The 27,705-nt window shown below is 32.4% G+C and overlaps 1 protein-coding gene across 13 annotated transcripts in view; it reads left to right on the top strand.

Annotated features, from left to right (window-relative positions):
- Positions 1-27,705, top strand: part of NLGN1 (neuroligin 1) — an 825,166-nt gene that overhangs the window by 360,950 nt on the left and 436,511 nt on the right. For 10 of the 13 annotated variants that reach the window (XM_032407188.1, XM_032407184.1, XM_032407185.1 and 7 more), the window contains 2 exons: positions 16,216-16,275; positions 23,262-23,414. In XM_032407188.1, coding sequence (XP_032263079.1) covers positions 16,216-16,275; positions 23,262-23,414 — 213 coding nt within the window. The remainder of the gene's footprint in view (positions 1-16,215; positions 16,276-23,261; positions 23,415-27,705) is intronic. The other 3 variants (XM_032407192.1, XM_032407196.1, XM_032407195.1) reach the window with 1 other exon arrangement.

Below are 27,705 nucleotides of genomic sequence, written 5' to 3'. Positions count from 1 at the left end.
TATCCAAATAATTCACCACAGGGTGCCAACATTGCAGCCTTCTTAGTGTATTTCAAATTTAGAAACATTGATTCATGTGCAAATTTCTGAAACACGTATCTTGCCTAAAGTCAGTTGCATATTTTTTATTGCTTTAAATTTTAATACAGCTGTTTCTAGCTTTCTATATTAAAATAAAAATTCTGTGATATTCAAGAAATGGCTGTTTATCTAAATGTGAACTATTTTACAAAGTCAAATGTGATTTCTATATATTTTAAAAAAGTGTTTTTGTTGTAAAAATACTAGAAACTAAATGCAAAAGCTTTCATATTTATATAAGTAAAAATTTTTTTTCAAAGGCAATCTTGACTGCCAATAGCAAAATATTAGTATTGGATATGTTATCTTTGATTAATATTATTATTCTGGACTATCTTACAAAAAGTAGCTTGATTTGAGGCATTTTAATAGCTTAAAGGAAGAATGAAAATGCAAGGAAGGAGAAATCAATAAAACATGGAGCCTCTTATCCTGTATTGATTCTTGTAATCCAGCAACCATTAAATACTTGAGAGATAAGCCCCTTTTAAGATGGCATATTTATATTTTGAAGATCAAATACCTTAATTTTGCTCATGGGTTTCCCAAAACACAATTCATGCACAAGATAGAATGTAAGCTTTCAGTGGCCATGTTTCCTATTGCAGGTGTTCTTAAACTGAGCACCTTAAATGCCCACTGTGAATGGAGTCACCCTCAAGCAATTATGTCTTGCGGTGCTGGTGCATATAACCACATTTAAACAGTACTACCAATTATGAAAATAAAGCTAGAACATCAAAGTTGGTAAATAATAGAATTAGAAAAAATATTTTAATATTGATATAATTTAAAAGTATAATTTCATCGAGAATATCACTTTTACCTTTCCATGAAAGTTTTTGGTGTTTTAAATGGATAAAGTATTAGAAATGCTAATTTGTCCCAAACCTGTCAACTCTTTCCTTAATGAGTAATATTACAATGGAAATAAAGAGCTGCTATGGCATTTTGCTTTTAAATTTTTCTGCACTTTTTTTTCTAATGCTACAAATTCAGAGCTGATATTTTGCCAAAAAAGAGTTTTTAAAATTCTCGTTAGCTGGTAATCAATTTCAAATCTATAATGACTAAATATTAAACATATTGTTAATTACATTCAGAATCTTCACTTTTTTAAAGACACCAAGAAAATATCTATTTTTTCTGCTGTAAATTTGTCTGTCAATTAATGTAGTTTTCTAAATGTTGAGTTTAGTGTATTTTAATAATAATTTTTAATATGTATTATGTCCTTAAAATATGCCACTGTTCTAAGAGCTACACATATGTTACCACTTTTAATGTCATAAACAATGCTATGTTATGAGCTTTTTTTCTTTTTCTTTTCTTTTTTTTTTTTTTTTAAGTAACCTCCACACCCAGCGTGGAGCCCAACGCAGGGCCTGAACTCATGACCCTGAGATCAAGGGTGGGATGCTTAACTGACTGAGCTACCCAGGTGCCCCACTTGGTGTTATTTCTTTCCTCAATTTACAGATGGATAAATTGAAGGCCAGAGCTGTCAAGTGACTTTCCAAAAGTCTGACAATGGGGAGGATGGTGGAGTCAGAATGTAACATTCTGATTCCAGAACCTGCGTTCTTGATAGGCACATAGGGATCAGGAGGATTTTAATTAAAATATATATATATATATATGTATATGTATATCTGGACTTTTTTCTTTAAGATAATATAAATATTCTTCTTTTGAAAACATAATGCAGCCAGTCCTTTGGTCAGTCATGACCTTTGTAATTAGCAGTCCCCACTATTTCCAGCTCATTTAATGCCAATAATATAAAGCTTTCACATTACACAGGAAAAACCTTTTGCAGTGTGTTCACAAACACCAAATATTATTTGATTCTACAAGAATTTCCCAAGGTGGCTAGAAGACATTGTTTTCCTTTTTACAGCTAACAGAAAGCTCAGAGATATGAAGTGACTTGAATAATGTCATATACCTTATCATCTAGGTAAGGAGCAGTGCTCAAACTAGAAGCCGGGCGTGTTACTAATGTGGGCTCTTTTACCAGACAACTTGGCCACTGTCATTCAGAAATGAGCCATCTCGTGCTGCTGAGGCCTCCTGTTATCGTGGAAGAAACTGCCTCAGAGCTTCACCATTTGGCCCTACTGTGCCTGGGGTCCATACCCCTGGGACTAAGTAACAAACTGAGGTTCAAATTTGATATTCTTCATTTGAATAAACAACATTTCCTGCTTTTTCTACACTGTCTTGCTCCCATGAAGTGAATTCCATCCTGCCTACCCAGTGTTTCTGTTCAGGACAAGACATTTATAAGACTTGGTCCTTCTGCAGAGCATATTACTCACATGTTTTATTTTATTTGTTGAATTCTGGATACACAACCTTGCTTCTTTTTCTTTATACCATAGAGGAGTTACCTAGAACATCTTGTTTTGCACTTCCCCACATTTGTAATTGTTTCATTCCTTTTTTTTTCATCATTTCAATGAACCTAATGCCATGTAATATATTAGCAGCAAAGTTTACTCTAAGTGGTTAGAGTCTCAACTATACATAGCTATGTGTATATATATATACATATATATGTATATCCCAATGAGACACTCTTTTAGATTTTAACTGCTTTTCTATTAATCTCCCTGAAAGGGATTTTTTGAGATTGTTATGATACCCTGTGGAAGCACAGAATATTCTTAATGGTATGAATTCCAGAATAATGCAGAACTTATCTCACATCCTGGCATCCCTATTTATTAGATAGAAGATATTGGACAAATTCATAGTTTTTCTAAGCCCCAGATTGCCCTCCCAATCCACCTATAAATGGAATAATAATAATCCTGAGATTTGGAATAGTTGTGAGGAGCCAATAAGATAATCCTTGTGGAGTAGTTGGGGCACCTGTGTGGCACAGTCAGTTAAGCATCCGACTCTTGGTTTCAGCTCAGGTCTGATCTGAGGGTAGTGAGATAGAGCCACGCATCAGCTCTGAGCTCAGCGTGGCGTACGCTTGGGTTTCCCTCTCCCTCTCCCTCTGCCCAACCTCCCCCCCGCCCCCGGCTTGCACACACACTCTCTCTCTCAAATAAATAAATCTTAAAAAAAATCCTTATGGAGTGGTTAACATAGCATCAGGTTTTTTGAACAAGTTCATTAATCTCTATTTCCCAAACTATTAAATGAAGATAATTACTAGCTATCTCATAACAATAGCTAATACTTTGCTTCACCATTTACATTGTGTCAAATAAGCCATTTGGTATATTGGTATATAATTTAGTTCTTAGCAACTCCATAAAGAGGTACCATTATTAATTACATTTATTTTAAAAATGAGGAAAAGAAGACAGAGAAATTAAGATCACAGAGCTTGTAGTAACTACAGACAGGATTTGAAACCAGGTAGCATAGTTTTAGAAACTATAATTTTAATCACTGTGTCAGTGATTCCTTGGTTTAGACTTAAAAATATGTGAAAATCCATTATATGTTAGACACATAAAAATATATGCTAAATTTATGACTCATTCAGAAAAGTTCTTTCTACCAGATTGTCATTGTCAAAATATGGAGGTATGTGTAACTAGCAGGAAACCTATTCTTGGATGAAGAAGTACTTTAACATAATCTTCCTGGAGATCATTGGTGGAAAATAATGTTTATATAGTCAACTATTGCTACACACCTTCTAGGATGCTTGGTGCTCAGTGGACTTCATAAAGCATGCATACTATTACCTTCTGAGGAATATTCTGGTAAATTTGTGTCAATACTTTTCAAAGTGAGTGTGAAATACCATAATTACCTTTTTGCCAGAACATTCTGGTGATAGATTATTTGGGGAGGATGATGAAATATTAGACTCTAATTAAATGTTTCTACATTAAGCAATAGGGGATGGGTCAAATATATAAGCTCAGTGAAAATAGTTGTCAATATCTATACATTAGACATTAGTACATATTAAAACAATGTCACATTAAGACAATTCAGTGATAATTATCATTATTATTATTGTAGTCTCCTTATAGATCAGGCACTGAACTAGGTATTTCATATCCATGATCTTGAATCCTTATGATATAGTCTTGTTAGGTGGACATTGTCCAACTTTACATTTAAGGAAACTGAATAATACAGAGGTTAAGCAAGTTACAAAAATCACATAGCTAGTAGATAGCTGAGTGGGAACAACCTAATTCTAAAGTCCTTTTTCTTTAGCACATATTATACTAGGAAGCATATGTGTGAGTGGAGGGGTGTGTGGGTGCATATGTTTTAAAGATTTGATTTGAAGCAATACATAAAAGAAACATGAAAGGCAAACAAATATTTAATTGTACATCTCTATATTAAGCACTTTACTAGGCACTTTGAATTATTATCATAACAATATTGAGGGTGGGGTGGCACTGTGTTCCTTACTCTATGAAGTTAAAAAACACGTCCAAGATTATATAACTATACATGTGCTAGATATATATAGATATATATATATATATATATATATATATATGGAGAGAGAGAGAGAGAGAGAGAGAGAGATCTGTTTCCAAACCAATTAGAACACAGTCACAATATCAAGTAGTATTAATATATATTCTAGGAAATACATTTAAATACATTTTAGAGTTATAGACTTCTAGGTTTGGAAATGTCTTTGAAATTAAGAGGGAATATTAAAATACTAAAATTGCCTAGTTAGAAAGGGTATCAGCCTATAGCACTGTAGGTGGGTGCTTTCCTTTTAAAGGAAAATATTTATTTTTATTTCAATTTTAACCTTAATGACATCTGAATAAAATCTTGGTTACAGGAGTACTAAAGGCTTTATAGTTATAATAATGGTGGGCCTATTGGTTTGTCGTTTATTTAAAAGATATCTATGCTACATCATTAACCTCCACACCCAATTTTTTTCCTTTTCCCTGCTTGTCTTTTATTGTCATGTGACTTACTGTAAAGGAGCTAACTAGATAGAGTGATAGGAAACATGAAATCTAGACTTAGCTCTGCTTTTAACTAGCTTTGGGCCCTGGGCAAAATCAGTTAACACTCTTTTTTTTTTGAGGAATTGGGAAATGAGTTTGATAGTAAGGTCATTTCCAGCTATAGCATCCTATGAATCTGGGCATATAATCACTGGATTTTATAAGTGTTTTTTAATAATATTTAATGTAAGCTTATCATTTATTGTATCAGACAAGAGGGAGCACAAGAGATTGCATGGTAAGAGAGAATCAATCCATGTGGAATGGAATGCATGAGGTGGAAAGAGAGTGAAACAGCTTCACTGAGGACAAGAGATATTTAGCAAGGAGAGACATGTTTGAGACTGGAATTTGTCAAGAAGTCACTTCAAGGGAACACACACAGTTAGTCTAGCTCTTTTAGGACTTTGACAGTAGAGGTCTTGTCTTTACTGACTTATTTCCCAGTGAAACCCACTTAGAAAATAGTATCTTAAAAAATTACTGGCTCAATTTATTTACCTCATTTATGGAGATAAAATGTAGTAATGTCCAGGAATTAAGGTATTTTCACAGTCAGGTCTTGCTCAGCAGTATACAACTGTCTCTGGTTCATAGCTTAAAGACAACAGTTCAGGCCAAAACATACAATAGTAGTCCTTTATTTCAATGTGCAAAAAAACTTACACGTTATATTAGAGGAGATTTCCTATTCTTATCATCTTTCTTTCCTCCTCTCTGAGGTGAGTTGATTATAACTAGAACTTTAAGGAATCAACTCTATAAGACAAAGCACACAAGATGTGAGTGAGGGTGAGGTCATTTTTGAGCAATAGTGAGAAGACTCACAATGGAAAAAGCTGTATTCTGGATTTTGTCTCCCAACGTATTTACTTTTTTTTTTTTTTTTTTTTTTTTGATGAGAGCATTTAAGGTCTACAGCCTTAGCAAATTTTGATTATACAATACAGTGTTATCAACTATGGTAACCATGTTATGCATTTCAGACCTTATCTATTTTAAAACTGAAAATTTTTACCCTTTTACACCAAGCCTCTTCCTATTTCACCCACTCCCCAGACCCTGGCAAGCATTTTTCTACTATTGCTATGAATATGACTTTCATTTTCTTATTTTTAACTTTTTTCGATTCCCCATATAAGTGATACCATACAGTATTTGTCTTTTTCTGTCTGGCTTACTTCACTTAGCATAATTTCCTCCAGGTCCATCCATGTTACTAAAGATGAAATAATTTTAAGTCTGAATAATATTCCATTGTGTATATATTCACCGCATTTAATTTATCCATTCATTTGCCAATGGACACTTAGGTTGTTTCCATACCTTGGCTATTGTGAACAATGCTGCTGTGAACATGGGTACAGATATCTCTTCGAGATAATGATTTCATTGCCTTTGGATATATAGCCAGAAGTGGAATGCTAGATCATAATCATATGGTAGTTCAATTTTTAACTTCTTGAGGAACCTCCATACTGTTTTCCACACCAGTTTACATCCCTATCAACAGTGTACAAGGGTTTTCTTTACTCCATGTTCTCATCAGCATTTGTTATTTCTTGTCTTTTGATAAGACATTCTAATAAAGGTGAGATGATATCTCATTATGGTTTTGCTTTGTACTTCCCTAATGATTAGTGATGTTGAGCACGTTTTCGTGTATCTATTGGTCCCTATATAGGTCTTCTTCAGAAAAAAAAGTGTCTATTTAGGTTTTGAATTTTTTTAATTGGGTTGTTTGAGAAATTTTTTGGTTTTGTTTTGTTTTGTTTTGCTATGAAGTTGTATGAATTTCTTGTATATTTTAGGTATTAACCTCTTATTGGGTACGTGGTTTGCAAATGTTCTCACCATTTCCATAGATTGCATTTTCATTTTATTGATAATTTCTGTGGTATGTAGAAGTTTTTCAGTTTAATGTAGTCCCCTTATTTATTTCTACTTTTGTTGCCTTTGCTTTTGGTATCAAATCCAAAAACTTAATGCCAAGGCCATCATCAAGGAGTTCACTTACTATGTTTTCTTCTAGAAGTTTTATGACTTCATGTCTTACATTCAAGTCTTTAATACATTTTGAGATTATTTTTGTGTGTGATGTAAGATAGGGGTCTAGTTTCATTCTTTTGCTTGCTGTTGTCCAGTTTTCTCAGCACCATTTATTGAAGAGACTATCCTTTCCCTATTATATATTCTTAGCTCTTTTGTTGAAAAGTAATTGACCACATACGCTTAGGTTTATTTCTAGGGTCTCTATTCTGTCCTGTTGATCTATGTGTCTGCTTTTTATACCAATATCATACTGATTTGATTACTATAGCTCTGTAATATAGTTTAAAATCAGGAGGTGTGATGCCTCCAGCTTTGTTGTTCTTTCTCAGGATTGCTTGGGCTATTGAGGGTCTTTTGTGATTTCATACAAATTTTAGGATCGTAGGTTCTGTTTCTGTGGAAAACACCACTGGAATTTTGAGAGGGATTGCATTGCATCTATAGATCACTTTGAATAGTATCGACATTTTAATAATATTAATTCTTTCAATTTATGGACATTAAAATGTCCATATCTATCTTTCCATCTATTTATGTCCTCTTTAGTTCCTTTCATCAGTGTCTTATAGCTTTCAGTGTACAGATCTTTTGCTTCTTAGTTAAATTTATTACTAAGTATTTTGACCTTTTTGATGTTAGTATAAATGGGATTGTTTTCTTAATTTTTTCTTTTTGATATTTCATTTTTATAAAAACAAAACTGATTTTTGTATATTGATCTTTTTCTCCTGCAACTTTACTGAAATTGTTTATTAGTTCTGACAGTATTTAGGTGGAGTCCTTAGGACTTTCTATATATAATATCATATCACCTGGAAATAGAGGCGATTTTACTTCTTCCTTTCCAATTTGGACACATTTTATTTCTTTTTCTTGCCTAATTGCTTTGACTAGGACTTCTAGTGCTATGTTGAATAAAAGTGGTGAGAATGGGCATCCTTGTCTTGTTCCTGATCTTGGAGGAAAAGCTTTCAGCATTTCACCATTGGATATGATGTTAACTGTGGACTTATTGTATATGGCCTTTATTATGTCAAGATACATTTCCTCTATACACAGTTTGTTGAGAGCTTTTGTCTTGAAAAGATGTAGTGTTTTGTCAAATGCTTTTTCTACATCTATTGAGATGATCATATGATTTTCAGCCTTCATTTTATTAATGTGGTATGTCACATTAATTAATTTGCTAATGTGGAACCATCTTTGTATCCCACTTCATCATGATATATGACCCTTTTAATGTATTGATGAATCTGGTCTGCTAATATTTTGTTGAGTATTTTTGCATCTATGTTCATTGGGGATATTGGCCTGTGATTTTCTTTTCTTGTAGTGTGATCATCAGGCTTTGCTATCAGGTAATGCTGCCTCATAAAATGAGTTTGGAAGCATTACATCCTCTTCAATTTTGGAGAAGACTTTAAGAGAGATTGGTATTAGCTTTTCTTTAAGTGTTTGGCAGAATTCAGAAAAGATGTATTTTGGAAAGCAATGGAATGAAGAGATAAAATCTGGAAAGAATAAGGAGGGTCTGATGGTTCACTCTGGGGCATTTAGTCTAAAATGATAAAATAGAAGCAGACAGTAAAAATTTTTATTTAAGTAGTGAAACAATGAAAGTGGTGTTTAATGAACAGTACTCTGAACTGCATTTTTTTAAAAAAATATTTGAAATGACTTGTTTCCATTTTGAATAAAAAATCTTTTTTTTTTGCTCATGAATTTCTAAAACATCAAAATGAGTGTTAAACTATATTTAGTTTTCATCTGTCTTGTTATAGCTATTTTAAAATTCACAGTACAAGTTTTTTGTATACGATCTTGAGTTCCTGTTCCCTTGGAATGCTTGCAATTATAGTCTTAGAAGGAGTTGAATGTGTGTACATTTTAGCTGATGGTGATTAAATCTTTTTTCTTTTTGGGTTTGCCACTATTATTATCTACAACTTCAAAAACCTATGGCATACAAAATGGCTTGGGAGACAGTCTAGAGTCTAGATGACAGTGGGAGCAACTATGAGGTTACTGCAATAATTCAGCCATGTGATAGTGATGGCCACAGACAAGGCCAATAATAATAGAGTTCTGGGAGAGCACGACAGGAGTAAAATTGGAGAAGTAGCGGGAAGTTATAACTCTGAACGCAAAACCTTTATGGGAAGTAAAATTGGCCTTGAGGTGGACCTGGTGGGCATCCCTATTATGCTGAGAAGGAAGTGAGATATCCAAGTAGAAATCACTTACAGAATATCTATCTTTGTATGAATATAAGAGTAGTTAGGATATGTTAATTCTCATCATGTTAATTCTTAGGCAAAATAAATTTAACTTTAAATACATGTTTAATAGAAAACTTTAAAATATTCATAAAATTTTAGATGTATTTAGATTTTTCTTTTTGATGATATTCATTTTATTTGCAAACAGAAAATAGAGAAGAGTTATAGACTCCTTTTCCATCATCTAATTTCTTCTAATGAAACTATTTTCATCTGATAAGAACATAATGCAGACCTCTGTATAAAGTATTCTCTGCCCTATGATTTGGAGTGACTTGACCTCTTTGTGATTTTCTCCTTAAGATTCAGTTAGGGCCCTATTTATCAGTGTGTGCTTAAACCCTTTAAATGACTTTCTATTGATTTTAGGGTTAAGACACAAATCCCCAGGCTAGAGGAGCTGCATACTTATCCTCATCTCCCACTACTCTCTGTTCTCCTTTGCCAGCCTCACCGACCTCCAGGCTCTGTCTAATTTTAGGGCCTTTCTGGCTGGAATCTTCTTTCCACACTACGTTCCCATCCCCAGCTTCTTTGCTTGCTTAGTACTGAGCTGTCCTTCAGTCCCCAGGCTACATTGCACTTTTTCAACGAAGATGTCCTTAGACTCAGCTAGTTGCCTTGTATAACCTCTCATAACACCAAGACTTTTTTTTTCTTAACACAATCCGTAAGCATATGTTTATGTGTGTGATTATTTGCTTAATGTCTCTTTCTCTGACAAAATTAATTTTCATGAGGGCTAGGGTCTTGCCTGTGTTGCTCACCATGTATCCTGGTGACCTAGCATAACATATTTGGAAAAGCTGGATGACTAAATACTGGCAGCCATACCAAGAAGTTTGGACTATTGATGCCATCCTAATCTCAAGTCTTGCTGAGAGAGCTCTGGGATCTGGTGGCACTTGTGTCCTCATCACACCCAGGTACATCTCTGGGTGATGTGTGGAAAGCCAGGTCAGTGGAGAGTATGTCTTCACAGAGTACTGCAGGATTTATGCAACATAGAGTCACATTGCTCCAGATGAGAAGGGAGCATTATTCTGACATTCTTCATGATATAAAATACTTCATGTGCATTTTTTAAAAAATCAAACAAATGTAGTGTTAAAAAAATAATGAGCTTGTGAAAATTTGGTGATGCTCAGATTAAGAGTTAGCCTATTTTACTTACTTTTTATCTACTTAAAAAAAAAATTCCCCAGATCCTACCACTTTTGTTCTAGACAGGATTGCTTTTGACTTCAAAGTGTTGTTAAAAAGGTAATTTTATGAAAAAAACAACTTGTTTTTCTTATAAATATGAATGAGCTCTTCTCAATGTATTGGATCCAAGGTTTCTCTTTCCTTTTTTCCTGACCTTAACATCAAATTTTCTTTTCCCCAAAATTCATGTTTTAGGCTATGCTCTGCCTCTGAAGAACTGAGGGAGTGTGTTTTTTGTTCACATAGGTGTTTTCTGCTAACACAAAAATAAACGCAGAGCATGTCTGCTGCTTTTATACCCTTGGAACCTAGTCCTTTCTATAGCATATGTACATTTGAACCACAAGCCTAAACAGGCAGCCCTCCTAACAGATACTGAAACATCATGCATGGCATAGTAGTGTCACCAAAATTTGCACAGATGTGGAGTCTTTGAAAACTATGAATTCTCCCAAAGTTTGCTTCCAATATCTCATCACAGCAGTTTTCATTATATTTTTGTTTTCTCATAATGCATATTTATGACATTGCACAAGAATGCTATCTTTTAATTGAAAAATTATTAAGAAAATTACTTTCAGCTATGATTTCTTTACATATTAATAAAATCGATGGTTTAAGAGTGTGATAACCTTTAGTTAATTGAGTAATATCAAATTAATGAGCATTATTCCAAATCAATTGCTTTCACTCATTTCTGTATTCTCAAGAGTTGTGTATTGTAGTTATATAAAATTCACTAAATTTCAATAGGTAAAATTTACTACCTTTGCAATGACACCAATGGTCGTGATATCTGATTTCTTTAAGTCATTGTATGTTACTGTTTATCAGTTTGGAAAAAATCAAATACAGTAACATACTGCTATTTTTATTTGTAATGTACTGAATTCCAGCATTGTCTTCCATACAGAACAGACATAATTAGATTTTTACATCCTTGGTTCTAGTTTTATAAAGACTAAGAACATTCCTGAAAAGATTTAAACAACTTCCAATTGCCCCAGAACAAGTGGCAACATCCTTATATTTCCACAGAAAGTGTGGAAATAGCCTTAGGAATTCCATGGAGTCAGTTTACCTCTAAAGTCAGGTGGGGAAAGAATAGAGCAAGGTCATTAGCCAGGAATGTATCACAATGGAACTCACAGGAGCCTGGAGCTCTAAATAATCCTAAAATTTTCAAAGACTTGCTCTCTTAAGAAGGACACATTTCTCATGGCCAGCTTTCTAAGTCAGGAGCTAATAATACCCTCAACCTGCTTGCCTTTTGCAGATATGTGTGACACAAAGTACTGATAATTTCTGCTGAATTGAACCCGTAATGAAGGAATTTATAATCAGTTCTAATGTATTTGAGACCTAAAGTATATTAGCCCTTCATCAAAGAGAATGATAAAAAGCAGCATTAATATGGGTGGATAGTGATTATTTCAGGGCCTCGTAATTATTCTCCAGTTAACTACAGACAAATGCTGATATTTTTATTCCTTTTTTAAAAAATAAAAGGCACTGTGGTCAGATCCTAAAATATAAGACTGCATAAGTCCTTTGTAAAGGCCAACACTTTGAATTATGCTTATATTAACGGCATAGAAACTATTTGAGATTTAAATGAGTTCAAAGTTCATGGTTAGGAGTTCCCTTTACCTTCATGGTTAGGAGTTCCCTTTACCTTCCTAGTCCTGTTGTTTCACCACTGAATCTATTTATTGCCTATAGGAGATATAAAATATAGTAATTACTCTCACTCCCTTTCAAAATGACATGAGGTCCACTTTCCTATTAACTCTAATGAGAGTTATGTGTGCATTCGTCAAGGAGGACAGATTCTATAGTTTCAAGGTAAAATAAATCACTTCTCCAGGTTTTAGAGGACTCATTCGCTTTATATTTTGGTGTTTAAGATACCCACTTAAACTGCTGGTATTGAAAATGAACTGTTTGTAGTTTAAAAGAAGCATAAGCTATGGTTGGAATGTTGTTAATGATTGCTGTGTATTTTTGTTGAAGGATAAATATTTTACCCTTTGGGGAAATAATGTTGATCAATTTACAGGAAATACATGGTCTCTAAAATGTGGTTGCCTGATTTTCATAAGAAAATTAATGACAATCACCTCTAACTATATTTTCTTTCAATTAAAAAAACTTTAAGATCAGTTATTATATCAAATTATGTCAGTTTAGAATAAACTAAAAATGAGCCAGAGTTGCTGATATTCTAGAAAGAAGGAAGCTCAGGGCAATAGGCTATTTTCCTTCCAGTCTGGGAATAAGGAATCTTGAGATCATGTAGGGATCTGTTTCTGTAATCCACAAGCATATGTTTACTCTATTTGAGGCTTCCTGAGAAACCAATGTTGAGTTTTTCAATTTGCAATGCCGGATCCTCTCAGATATTTGTTTCCTGTGCCTTTAGGCATATGAGATAAAGGAAATCTGGGTTTTTGTTTTCTTTTTATAACCATTTTTGCCAAAAACTGTTCAATCACCCCTCTTCTTCCCGGGGAACCTTCAAAAAATCAGACATGTAAACAATTCTTGATGTTAAGAAAACTCAGTTATGCTGGAATTATGAAAATATTGCTGGAACCCATACTGTGGGAACAATTTAATATCATACAATAATAGTTTTTATTTACTATTCAGTAAATGAACTTCTTTAGTTGGGAGAATTTGACTTAATCTTTTTCTAAGATAATGATGTCCCCATCTATTTATGATGCTGAATATCTATATCTGTTTTTAACTGTTCAGATTTACTACAGTAAAAAATGTTCCATCTAGTGCATGTATGTAATCATGATCCCACATCAGTTAAGAGACATACAGCTTCCTGAGTAGGGAAGGTGATAAAACTGCAGCAAAAAAGGTTGTTCAAGCATATTATCCATGGAAAAGTCGTCTTATGGTATATGCAGTATCATTTCCATGGCTTCCCTACTTATGCAGACCCAGAATCAAATAGCAACTGAGAACTACGTCCCACATGCAAACAAGTGACAGATCATGTTTTCATAAAAATTCTCTTACTATCACATCTTATGCAGACCCAAGAACCAGCAATTCTTTTTTTTTTTTTTTAAGATCTATTTATTTATTTGAGGGGGGAGGGGCAGGCGGGAGAGGGAGAGAAAGTTTTAAGCAGACTCCAGGCTGAGTGCAGAGCCCATGGCGGGGCTGAGCCCAAATCCAGAGTCGGTCACTTAACCAACAGCCCCATTCAGGGGCCCCAAGAACCAGCAATTCTGTGTGTGTGCAAAGTATGTAAAACTATTGGCTAGGTGACTATAGAACCTGAATGATTTCCTGAAGAAGTCCTGTAAATTGCCTCTGGTATCCTAAGACAGGAAAGAAAAACACTTCATCTGAATTGTTGAAAAGAGGGCTGAACAAAGTAAGGAGAGTGACTTAATTTGTGTTTTACATGTGTCTCCAGATGTTAGTGAACTGATGATTCAGCAAAAAAAAAATTCTTGAACTCATGCTAGTGGTTTCTTAATAGAGCCAAGAATTAAGCAAATTAAGTAATTTAACTAAAATTGGAAAGTAGATAATGGTTTGGGTGGCAATAAATAACAACCACTGCACTTAGTCTGTGTTGCCTATTAGTAAGTCAAATTATAATTTCTATATAGCATCCTTGAAAATAGAAATGCAAGAAATCATATCAGTTGAAGTCTGTTCATTTACTGCTTAAGGTAGTTAAAGAAAAATACAAAGCTTGAAAACATAATTTTCCAAGTGTAATATTTTGCGGGATATTTTAAAACTGGAAATATTTCAAATATAGTTTTTGATACAGCAATTTTTGAATTGAAATATAAACTATCTCTATTTTTCAGAAATGTAGCAACATTGTTGCATGGACATGAAAAAACATTGAGGGTATTTTTTGCACTAGCAGGGTCATATTAAAGAAATGTAGAATTCTGTGAACTTGTAACTGAGTGTCAATTAACATAGACTTGTTTTCATCTAGGTTTTCTCTTAAAGGAATGATTGCTTACAAGACTGACTATAAAAGTATATCATTAAATTTATTGTGTACAGCTCCTCTGTCTATATTTGGAATGACCTTGAAACCATGACCTTACAACTGAGTAGTCAAGGGATCCCTTCAGTTTCATCATTAATTTCTCCATTTCCAATCTTTTGATTCGTGCCAGTTACTACTATTTTTCAAGGCTGTTTCTCTGAGCTGATGAAACATAACTGGATTATATCTCTTTTTTTTCCCTTCCATTTTCTGGGATGGTGTTTTTCATTCTTTGAGGGTTCTGATAATAGGTATAGTTTGAATTATGAACATAATGCACAGTAATCACTGAAAAGACTCAGAAGTCTTTCTTGAAATGTTTAACAATCCTTCCCTATGAAGTGTGCTTGCAGTTAATGCCTGCTTCTTTTCTATTTATATTATTGAAATCAATACATGACTTTCAGTCTTTTTTTTCCCTTCCTTTTTCTATGACTGTTACTTTATGCACGACAAAATTCTCTTGCTTACTGCTGTGTTTGGCTGTCTTTTAACTTGAGTGTCCTGTGTTTGTAATGATTGCTTTTTGCATGAGGATTATGAAATGTCATACAAATTAAATGGTTGTGGAAATGAAAAGAAATGTGGGGCTTCACTTGCTTTTTTGTGTGCTGAATATGTCAATTATGTGACACTTAAAATTACTTTCAAATGGCCTTTGACTTCCCCTTTGGTTTGCTTCTTTATTCTAGCAAATTAGTATTGTTAAGTATAATAAAACATTTATTAAACATTCACAGTGTTTTAATACAATTATTATCTTAAAACATGATTCCCTTATAAATAACTATACTGGACATGAAATTGCAAGAGGGCATAATTCTGTTATATTACTAAATTGCTTATGAAATGTAAGCCCTGACTCTGTAACTAACTTAATAACCAAACACTGACTTCAATTGATGGTACCTTTGCTCTACATAGTGATGAGCTTATCTGCTCATACTTTTGTGCAGGTTGCAAATGTCTTAAATCCGCAGCTAATATTTAATTAAAACACATGGGGAAATATTTGTTTAATGACAAGTAATTTTAAAAAGTCACAGTTTTGGAAAATGTATGATATAAAAATGTATAAAATCCAAGTGTTAATGCTCTTACAAAAAATTAGGAGAAAAAAAAAAAACACCCTGAAAATGTTCATATCTCTGTTTTCCCTAATGTTATTTTATTGTCCCAAATTAAAGATGAGTTTGGCCTACTTTCTTTATTGTTGTCACCAATTCAAATTAGAAAAGACACTGAATAAATTAAGTTCTTTCAGCTAAAACTGTTTACTTTTTTGTATGCAGTGGATATTTAAAAAAAAAAATCATTTCCTTTGCTTATGATTTGAGTTTCAAACCATAATGTATTTTTTATGCTGGATATATTCACAAACCAAATCCTCTATAAGATATTTTGGGGAGAGGGATTCTTTTTTTCTTAAACAAAATAGATAATCAACTTTGACTTAACCACCTCCCCGCTCTTTTTGGAAATACCCTTGCGAATTTTAGTATTTACATTTATTTTTTCCCCTCAGTCTTGTTTATTCTTGAATTGTCTTTTTTTTTTTTTCCCTCCATTTCTCCGTTCTCAATCCTAGGTCCCCTTACAAAGAAACAGACAGATGATTTAGGTGATAATGACGGTGCTGAAGATGAAGGTATTTTTTTTCCACCAAATCTATTTGCATGACAAGGGCCTCAATCACTTTTTCCACCCCTTTCTATTTTTTTACTTCTTGTCTTTTTTTGAAGAGTTGTTTTTAAATTCCCGTTTTTGATGTGTTTTGTCTTCTTGCTTGTTGTTACACATAAATATACATTTTTAATTTTTTTTAAAAAAATGAATGTTAAGTTTTACATTTTGATGCCAACCATTAAAATGTTTTAGAAAGAGGGGCATTTTTTTTTGTTTTCTTGAACTGACTTTTGATATGTTTCATCCCATGTTTTGACTGAAATTTGTCCACACTCTTTGAACTAACAATCTCTCCCCCTGTAGTCTCTCTGTACCCATTTTGCATGTTTTCAAATCTATGTATTTTACCCAATATCAAAATGTGTTTTATTTTTACCTTTGATATTTGTTTAAAAAGAACCCCATACCCAATAAAATGAAGGACGGCTAAAAGCTGATATAAAGTGTTTCTTGAGCAATATAATTTATATGACAAAAATACTGTTTTCTATTGATTTGCCTAAATACTGCATAAATAAATTCAATGGTATAGATAAGAAAGGCATTCCACCTATTTAGATAACTGTAGTAAACTGTGCAATCACTTCAATAGTCCAGGCAGATTTGATGGGTATCCTTTCATCTCAAAGGCACATAACTTCTAGCCTGGCGAATGGAAGTGTTCTGATTTTCAAAGTATTGCGAACTATAAGCAATAAAATATTTCCTACTTCGCTAATACCAAAATTGTTTTCTCTTTCTAACTTTCTTATGAAATACAATTCTGATACACTCTGTACATGTAAGTACTTGCTAGACTGATTTGACATTTCTCATTCTATTGTGTACTTTTACCTGGTGTAAGGTGGAGTATCCGGAGGGGCCCGTTGATATTTTCAGTTCACCTTGGTTCCAATTAGGACTTTTTTTTTTTTTTTAATGCCACCCTTGTTATAATTCTTCAAGAAGTGACTAATGTTATCCCAGGTTTAAAAGTAACTCCCAGAGCCCTAGAATTAAATCTCATAAAGATATTAATAATACAGTATGAATGGTTTTCCAAAATAAAATAACCTACAAGCAGGTCAGCAGAAATGCTAGTTGCATGAGTTACAACTGTGAATGAATATATCCTTACTAAACAACTTGAATTATTTTCATTGAGATATTTATTTAATAAATTACTTCACAGTAGAAAATTAAATTATAGAGGTGAAGTATTGAAAGCTTAAAAATTATATTGTGTTTTAATATTTTATAACACTTAAGAATTATTTTGATTAAGTGAAATTTATGATCTCTGATTAAAAATATGTTTCTGTTTACCCCAACAGTGAATTAAAAATTAAACACAAAGCAGTCATTAATATTTGAAATAAATCATTATAGCTGTCCAACAGTTATCATTTTGAATGCTAAATAGCTAAAAATAAACTTATAATATCAAAATGCAAATGGTGTTTTTTAAAAACATTGTTGGAAATCAGAAGTTTTCAAACATTCAAGACATTTATTGACTTTGTTCTCACAGCTGTAAGAAGACTGCTTCCACTAGGGGCTTTGGGATTTGCTGAGCCCTCTGAAAATCCTTAACTCCTAGACATTTGTTATCTAAATAATACTTAAGTATAAAGGACTTCTTAGTATGTAGCTTTGTAAACTCTAAATTTTCTGAAAGTACTCACAAGGTTAGTATACATAATTTTCCTATTTAAAAAATACTTTGCTGATTTAATATACTTCTTCTTTTCTTTTGATAAATAGCGTCCAGTAAGACATTTACATGTTTACAAAAATACCTCTGAGCCACCATAATGAGCTAAGCCCTGTAAATGTGAATCTATTTTACAGACCTCTTTCAAAACACATTTAACACTTTTTAAATAGCCATTAAAAATGTTCTAAACCCCTGTTTAAATTGGCAGGTAGTATTCTGGTTAAGTATTAAGCCAGTCAGTCACAAGACTTATCAAATCAATAAATATTTTTAAATGCTCAGAGTGTAGAATTTAAGAGCAATCAATTCAAGTTGAGTCCATTCCTCTGTGCTGTCATTTTGGATAATTGTTTAGACAGCAAAGACAAGAAAGATAAATTCAAATATTCCTCAGGATAAAAAAACCTTTGTAGAAAAGTCTGAACATCTTCTATGCAATTCCTTTTACAATTATTTTGTAGACATGAGTGTGAATAAAAACCAAGGCCAATTTTCATATTTAATTTGTTCCAAATTATGAATCAACATCACTAGACATAAAACAAATATAAACTACTTGATAAATTACTCCTTTTACTTTAGTCAAAAGTCAAGTTACTTAATCTCCATTATTCACTGATAACCCAAATCCTTTACTTGATTTCCAGGTCCCTATCTCAGCTACTGCATTCAGAGGCTACCAGACCCATTGACTGGGTGTGCCCCTCATTCACTTAAACTAACCCAAGGCTTCTTAGTGGAGCACTATTCATTACTTCTAATTCTACTTTGTGTCTTTACTGTTAGTTATTCTTTTGCCAGCTTTAGGCCAGACACAATTGTATCACTTTTCAGTTGTGTTTTATAATAACCAAAAAAACTACATATTTCTTAGGCTATTTCCATAGTTGCCAAAAGACTAATCCGAAGTGATAAAAATGGGCCAAAGCAACACCCTAGATTTCTACCAATTTATTTTGAGGATTTAAGAGATATTTAAATGTTTTTAATTGTGCTAAGAATATCTTAATATTAATACTTCAATATTCAGATGCAATTTTATATTCTAAATAGAGCCTTTTAAAACTGTTCTTATAGATTTTTATTTTATTTATTTATTTATTTAACTAAAAATTGTATTTAGCCAACACTTCTAGATTCTTTTGCTTGTTTGGAATGAGGTTGGTATCTGAGGTCGGTAGAATTAGTAAAGGAGGACACAAAAATATCTTGAAATATCTTGAAATATATATCAGAGAAAAATTGAGGCAATACCCTACAATTTAAAAACTTAAATGCCAACACCTCTAAATCATGGGCAATTAAGAACTTAATGAGTTTTTTTAAGAGAAGGAAACCAGTAAGCATATTTAAGGAGTTATGTGACTAATAATTATTCATTAGGACGATTAAAGGGAATTGTGATTTCCAAACCCTGGTTGTCAGCCACAAATAAATCCCCATTAATTGCTCTAGATCTATTGACACTTGCTACATTGGCTTAAAATTTTGGTTTATCGGAAAGATAAAATAGTTACTAAAATTTAAAATAGAGACGAAACATGAGAGACTATGGACTCTGAGAAACAAACTGAGGGTTCTAGAGGGGAGGGGGGTGGGGGGATGGGTTAGCCTGGTGATGGGTATTAAAGAGGGCACATACTGAATGGAGGATTGGGTGTTATACACAAACAATGAATCATGGAACACTACATCAAAAACTAATGATGTAATGTATGGCGATTAACATAACATAATAAAAAAATACAATTTATTAACCTTTTACATGAACTATTTAAAATAAAATGATAAGATTGCTATCTATTTTAGCAAAAAAAAAAATTTTAAATAGAGATATCTACTAAGATTCCAAGTCTATTACTTTTTTAACTTGAAAAACTTAAATACTTTCCTACCCCAAAAAATTTAGAAGGAAAATAATCATCAGTATAGTACTTCCCCCTTACCATCCACTCTTCAGAGACTTAGATGCATGGCAAAGCCTAAAAAAAATGCACAAAACAGAAAATATAAACATGTTTTATGAACATTTATATTTTTACTATAGCTGAACTAGTGTTTTAGTCTCTGAGAGTGGTTTTGATTTTAGTAAAGTCAGTAGCAGCTGCTTAGGCAAAGTCAGAAATGTTAGGTGAAATCCCCCTTCTTTATAGAGAAAAATATGAGACAAGATTTAGAGGGATGACTTGGCTCTAATAAATTCATCTCAAATTACTAAAGTACATCTAATACATTTGCACCAAAGACATAATGGTTCCTTAAAATTTTATTAAAATGATGGCATTAACAGATGGTATTCAGTAGTAGACTATCTGATATATTAGTTTATAAAGATTTTGTTTTTTTTTAAAAAAATCAAAGTAAAGGGCGCCTGGGTGGCTCAGTTGGTTAAACGACTGCCTTCGGCTCAGGTCATGATCCTGGGGTCCCGGGATCGAGTCCCGCATCGGGCTCCCTGTTCTGCAGGGAGTCTGCTCCTCCCTCTGACCCTCCTCCCTCTCATGCTCTCTGTCTCTCATTCTCTCTCTCTCAAATAAATAAATAAAATCTTTAAAAAAAAAAAATCAAAGTAAAGATAGGTATAATTTAAACTATATTTATTATTATATTATTATATTTAAACTATTTACTATTTATATTTACATCAAAAAGACCTGTATACTATGAAGAAAATAAAGTCTAGAATAGACCTCTGTGATAAAACACTATCATAGAACTCCAATTGTCCTGCAATAGAAATATGGCATCTTTCCAAACTTTATTAGCAATTTTAAGGGTTGTTATATGTAAGAATTTTACTTATTTTGATAGTTAGTTCCCCATATACTATTAGCTTCCGGATTACTTCATGCAAAAAGAAATATTGTTCAGAACACAGGATTAGAATTACATATAACTTTCTAGAAAAGAACTGCTTGGTATATTAAGTTCTTAGACAAGGCTGAAATCTTTGAGAAATTTGAAAAGACAAATTAGAAATTAGAATCAGCCCAAACTATCAGTAATTCTTTCAAGTCCAATTTTCAAAGAAAAATAAAAAGATACCACTCAAAGTAGCTCCTAGGATGTATTGTCATATTTTCAGTGTTTCCTGACAATGTCCACTTCATTCTGTTATTAGGTATAAAATGTGGCAAGTCTTCTCAATGTGTGCCTGTATTGTTTTCCAGGTGAACAGAACGGTTCTACCAAGATTTCATTACTGTTCACAGTTGGTGCTTTGTAATTCTATGTGATTTTAATTAAAGAAGAATTCTGAAACAGCCTCCCTCTGTGCTACCTACAAGCATACAATTAGCAGAGTACAGTGTCTGCTGTGAACAGTCCGTTAATGATTTCAGTTTAATAATTTATTATTGCTTTTTCAGTGCCAGCCATACTAGAAAAATAAGCTAAAACTGTATGTAGCAAACAGGCATTTAAAAATGGAAGATAGTTAAAAATTTCAAAAGGATTGTTTTCTCTGTGTAAGCCTAACATCTCCGCAAGCCCCCAGATCTTTACAAATGAGTGAATACCATTTTCCCTCCTAAGGATTTAAGGAGATAATAAATTTAGGTTTTCCTTCTAAATGTAGTTGTGTCTAATGGATAGTTTTGATGTCAAAGTATCCTCCTCTCACCACTTAAAAATAAGACACTCAAATATACCCTTGGAGATGGGGGAGGGGATTATGGTAAATTTATACTGGTATTAAGTCAAATTTAAAATAGTCTTTTTAAAAAGTCTCTAAATTCTTCAATGAGCTTTCTCTAACTTGAAAATCTGGACAAAGAAGTTGAGCTGCAATTCCTGATCCTAAAAGGATTTTTAATTTAAGGAAATTACTTTATTATTACAGTAGAAAAATTGAGGCATTTATATTAGTCACCCTTTTCACAAGAAACATAAAGCAGCATCTAAATAAGCACCAGATTTTTCAATGAATTTGTACTATATTAGTCTATTCTGAAAGCTGAAACCTCAATTGCAAAGATTGTAGGAGATTTAAATTTGATAAAAAATGTCAAAAGCAAAGGAACAAAACTATACTTTTAAATGATGTTTTTTAATGTTGGCATTAACAAGAAGAAAATACACTTGATCTAATTTAGTTTCAATTGTGGGTAGAAGACATAATGGGCTATTATAGGATAGTAATGTTTGATGTATGTATGTGTATGTATTCATAATCATTTACATACATATATAATATTTCAATATTCAATAGTTAAAACCATGTTTGCCAATATAAAGTTAAGCTCCTATTTCTCTAGAAATTAGGGAATTTTAATACCAGTTAAAATTATGTTATGGTTCCCTTATATATTATTTCTAGATCCTTATTGAAAACTACAAAATTTGGGGAAAGTATCTTAGTAAAACAAACACAGTTGATTAAAAGTCAGAGCTGTAAAAATCACTTTAACATCATTCTAAAAATGGGTACTTTACACCTGGACTTAGCTGTATTCTATTTTATGTCTACATGACAAAATCATAGAGCCAAAATGGGACTAGGAAGAGTACAATAGTTACACAAAGAGGTGAAAAATATAATTTAGTTTTTCTTCTTCCAGAGGGTAGGGTTAGTGGAGTGAGCAGATAACCCAGACTTAACGAAAAAATATCATTTAAGTGACAGTACCCTTCGTACAACAACAAAAGTATAGACTTTACTGCCTAAACATTCATCTGCCAGTTGGTACTTGAGTAGTGAAATGAAACTTCTTGCAACCTAAAACACAGTGTTGTAATTATGTTCGCAAATTAGAGCATAAATTATTCAATATAATCATGATGCATTCAATAAAATCTTTATAGTAAATAAGAAATGGAGAAACAGAGTGTTTTACTCACAATAGCAGTGATAACATTGTCCTTAGCATATGGCTCATAAATTCCATATGAGGTCTATGACATTTAAAAAAAAATAGTTCTAAGACCCATTATCATTCTTTCTTTTTATTCTACGGTCACTTTAGAAATCAATCAAAAAGCACTAAAATTCACACCCATTTTGAATTTGTCCAAGTTTTGTAATTCAGTTTATAATTTTAAACAAAATTTTAGCTAGAAAACAGTGAATATCTATTGCTCTTTTCACAATAGCTCGTAAAACGAGTTGCTGAAGAAACACTTTAACAAAACAGCAATTTAAAGAACTATATTAAAATCATGCTCTTTTGTCCCTAAAATGGAAAAATGTATTCTCTGCTTCGTTGTGTGTGTTTTTTGAGGATAAGGACAATTGCCAACCGTTTGTTTTTCAGATATTCGGGACAGTGGGGGTCCCAAACCAGTGATGGTGTATATCCATGGTGGCTCATATATGGAAGGTACTGGAAATTTATATGATGGGAGTGTCTTGGCAAGTTATGGCAACGTGATCGTCATCACAGTCAACTATCGACTTGGGGTACTTGGTAAGAAGTCTCTTCTTTTCTTTTCACCATTAATCCATGAAGTATGTGATAGTTTTGTTTTGATTTGTTTTGTTTTGCTTTGCTTTGTTTCATTCATTGTTCTATGCTTGTTGACTTTCTTTGAACCAAAATTTTTGATATTTTCAATAAATTCTATAAGTGTGTTCATAAATTACTTGATGGAAGACAGCTAGGTTAATTTTAAAATTTGAAGGTAAAAGGTAGTGAAATTATTCACATTGTTGAGTGATGTTTTTCCTGGTTTCACTTTATAGCACTGTGAAAGGCAACAATGTCAGGGCCTTTCAAGAAGAATTAGTCCCTGGACAAATTTTTCCTTCCACCTTTTTTTACAATGCCATAAAATTGCCTGAAATTTGACATGAGTTTAGAAACAAGTTTATAAGTCTCTGAGAATATGCGTATGGACTGGGTTTGGGGAAGCATTGTCTGTCATTGTGGTACAGATTTGGGTTTTTTAAAAATTTGTCAGAATAATTAGAAATATTTGTCTAAGTATATTTACGTTGAATTATTTGATTTGGAAAATGTGTTGATTTTATAAGGTGATAAAGAGTTCAAGTCAATAATGTATACACATGTAAAACAAAATCAAATTGGAGATCCTTGGTTTTGAAGAAAATTATAGGGAAATATTATTTGTAAAATAACTTATCAAGTACTCTGAAATACACGTATTGTTTTACGTAATAACCCATTATTAAAAGAGAAACTTGATATTCTACATGTAAAAGTTTATTTTTATAGTATTGGCACAATTTTGGGAGTAAAATTACTTTATCATTTAATAAGACACTTCTATTACGGTATTTTAGTTAAGAGTATTTGTTAAAAGAGTACAATTTATCACAAAAGATTTCATCTTTTTAATCTTAATTATTCTCAAAATCTTATCACATACTATACGCTTTTTAAAGGCATATAATTTATGCTGTTACTTGCAACAAAAAGGCACCTCACACTTTCATTATCTAAAAGATTTTGAAAAAGGAATTTAAGTTATGTTTTCCTTTATAATAATTGTTCATATCATATATTTTGGTCATTGAGAATCAGTTTTTTTTCCTCTTCAGTGTTAGTTACTTCTATGTAATTATAAGCCTATGTTCATGTCAATCTCAAAATATAAAAAAAAAGAATAGTTTTTGTCAATCAAGTTTGTATGTCTTGGGGAAGAAGATATTTTAGCAATGCAAAGTGAAATCTTGATATTTTTCTACTTTGTTATTTTGATTTTGGAGTATGGTGGACAATAGATATACCATGGCAAATGTAGGTGTAAAATATTTCTGTAACATTTTTCAAGTACACATTAGTTCCACATAGTATCTAATCAGGCACTGATTGCTTCAGATGTTCTTATAATTTCAGTGGGCAGGAATGAATGTTTTCCCACCAATGAAAACTGTGTATCGGAAAGATGTATAAAGAGGTGTTCATAATCATCTTAATTTTAAATATAAATGTTGTCATTTGGTTTTTACGCAAGACTTTAATAGAATTTTCAATATTTTAATACATTTAACTTTATAGTATTATTTATAGTTCAGTTATTTTTATTATTATTCTCATATTTTTCTGACTTTCTCAAGTTAAAAATCCTGAAGCAATGACCAGTTTGTCAATTGAAAATTTAAAATTAAATGCCACATTCTATACAGCAATGTTTTCAAGGACTTGACCATCCACTTAATCATATGTATTTATTTTATTAAAAAAAATCTTTTAGTCATACCTTATGTTGCCTCATTCTTAGTTGTACTCACATAAAGTAAGATTCCATAAAATGAACTGTTATAGTAATAAAGCTTTGTCCATTTTTTTATGTATAACTGACAAGGACCTGACTTTGATCCAATTTGAATCCTATATTTATGTTCATATCCTTTCTCAAAATACCACGCTCTGAATGACTGAATTGCAGGACAGCAGACTAAATAGCTAAAAAATGAAGAAATCAGTCAATTGCTTGGTCTGTATAATGGCAAGCAGAGTTGGTGTAGATGATGGATGATTTTCTCAATGATAGCTAAATATTCGTTCTGCTCTACTGCAGTTTAGGATTTAACTTTCAGTTGGCTCCTTTGTTGTTCTTAAACACATCATATACTGATAATCCGCATTAAGAACCAGGTGTCCTTTCTAGACCTCTCAATATGATAAAGTACAAAACTCTGTTAGTAAACATTTTTAGGTGCATCTTGGAACACTGGTTCTGGAACAGGTGTATGTATCCTGGTCACTTTGTTCCTGAAATGTGTATTGGGCCTTGTGAAAATATACTTAAATGAATTAATTCATGAGAAATAAATCATTGAAACATTTGTTTCAGCACACTTTGTAGTATACCACAACTAGAACAACAGCTCATCTGACAACAATAAAGATCTACAACAATAAAGACTATAGGGTTTTCGTTGCTGTTAATAATTTGTCTAATGGTAACAAGGTAAGCCAAGGTTTCTTGGGTATGGGATCCAAAAGTATTGCTGTTTAGTTTTTATTTGGGAGAGTGTTGGAAATTGGTAGAAAATAAGATTTGATCCCACATTGGAGGAAATCCTGAGCTGTGTTTTGATTTGGATGCTTTGGTGTAAAGGATATGAATTTGGGGGTTCAATGTACAATTGGCTAATTACAAGACTGTTGCTCTCTGAAGATTGGCAGAAAAAAAATCAAGATGTCTGAAACAGGTAATGTAATTAGTGTTGATTTGAATTTGCCATCCCAGAGGAGAAATATTACAGGTTTTATTTGTTTGTTTGTTTTAGCAATAAGTAAAAATGTGATAATGTTTTAGTAATAAAATTCATACAGCTATCTAGAGGCAAGATTCTAGTTTAAAGCATTTCATGTTGAAAAAAAGATTTTGTTCACTGCAAAGTAGAAGTGACATAGAGCTATCTCCTATTATAACATTGCTCTGATGGACCTAGGAACAGGTGGGAGTTAGTTTGTCAACTGAGACATTTTGTGGTTTCCTTTGGCATGGTAACATAGACTATCACTATTATAGTATTGGAAATGCTATTAGTGATCATAAGGAAAGCTGCTAATAAGGTTGAAAAAAGGGAAGGGGGTACAGGGCTCTGCCTGCTAATCTCACTTCCCCTGTTTTGTCTGAGAGGTCTCTGTAACCGCATCTCATTCAGTCTCACCCATCCAGCGAACATTTAGACTTTCTTTCACTTCTGGTTGTATACATTCTTTTTCCTCAGCGTTTTAACTCTTCATCCTCTGTTATTTGGCACATTGTTGTGTAGTTCTTTAAAATACATTAAAAAATATTTGTTAACAGAATTATTTTTAATATTATAGTACATAGTTAATAAAACTATCATAATGGAAATTTAAGGAGAAATGTTTTGATTAGATGTCCTTAAAGGAGGGAAATAATGTTGAGTATTATGGTTGTAAGTGGGATAAATATATGTGCTTATGGACAAGAACTGGAAGGAAATAAGAAATAAATTGTTCACTATTAGGATGGGATATTGTGCAATTAACACTTTTGAAAAAAGAAACTATCCAAACGATATGTTTTCAAATCTCAAAAATGAAAAAAATACATGAACTAATTTTGTGTTAAAAATATATCTCAACTGCCTCTTTAAATTTAGAATAAATTTAATAGTTGTTTTTAGAGAAAATGAAAAAGTTTTATACCACTGTTAGGAACTAATTTAGGCAAACACGACTTTTATCAGATGGAAATTTAATGTTACTTTTATCTTGATATGGATATTTTAGAGGCAATTATGTGTTCATAATTCTAGCCCATGTGATTTGGCAAATTTTAGGAGTCTAATGTTATACTTAGTAATCTAATGGCTATACCACCCCTCTCTGGGAAAAAAAAAAAAAATTGAAGTGCATCTACTTGTATTTGAAGAATTATACTTAGCTTACTTTATAATGCCATGTGGGCTAAATCATTTAAAACAAGATTTTTTTTTTCATATTTGAATCTGAGCAGTTCAGCAGCAAGGAGATTTGGTAAAGTCTAGGTAATGCTTATAATTTAAAACGAAAACATATTAATTTCTGAAGTGGCACAATGTTTTGTCATCACTCTTGGTATTTACCATGTCTTTTTTTTTTTTTTTTCCTTGTTTTAATTTCTGCTTGGCTCTAAATCCTAAAACAGACAAATAAAAATCTTTAAATGTGACCATATAGTTGGGAGTAGTATATAATAAGATATTAAATTTTATATGATGATCCAAATATTTTCTTGGGAGGTAGAAGATGGAGTCAGGCTGTCCTTGAA

Source organism: Phoca vitulina, unplaced genomic scaffold (genome assembly GCF_004348235.1).
Source record: "Phoca vitulina isolate PV1807 unplaced genomic scaffold, GSC_HSeal_1.0 scaffold8, whole genome shotgun sequence".
In the NCBI taxonomy this organism is placed as follows: domain Eukaryota; kingdom Metazoa; phylum Chordata; class Mammalia; order Carnivora; family Phocidae; genus Phoca; species Phoca vitulina.
Note: the sequence above shows the minus strand (reverse complement) of the source record. Positions and strands in the feature narration are given on the sequence as shown.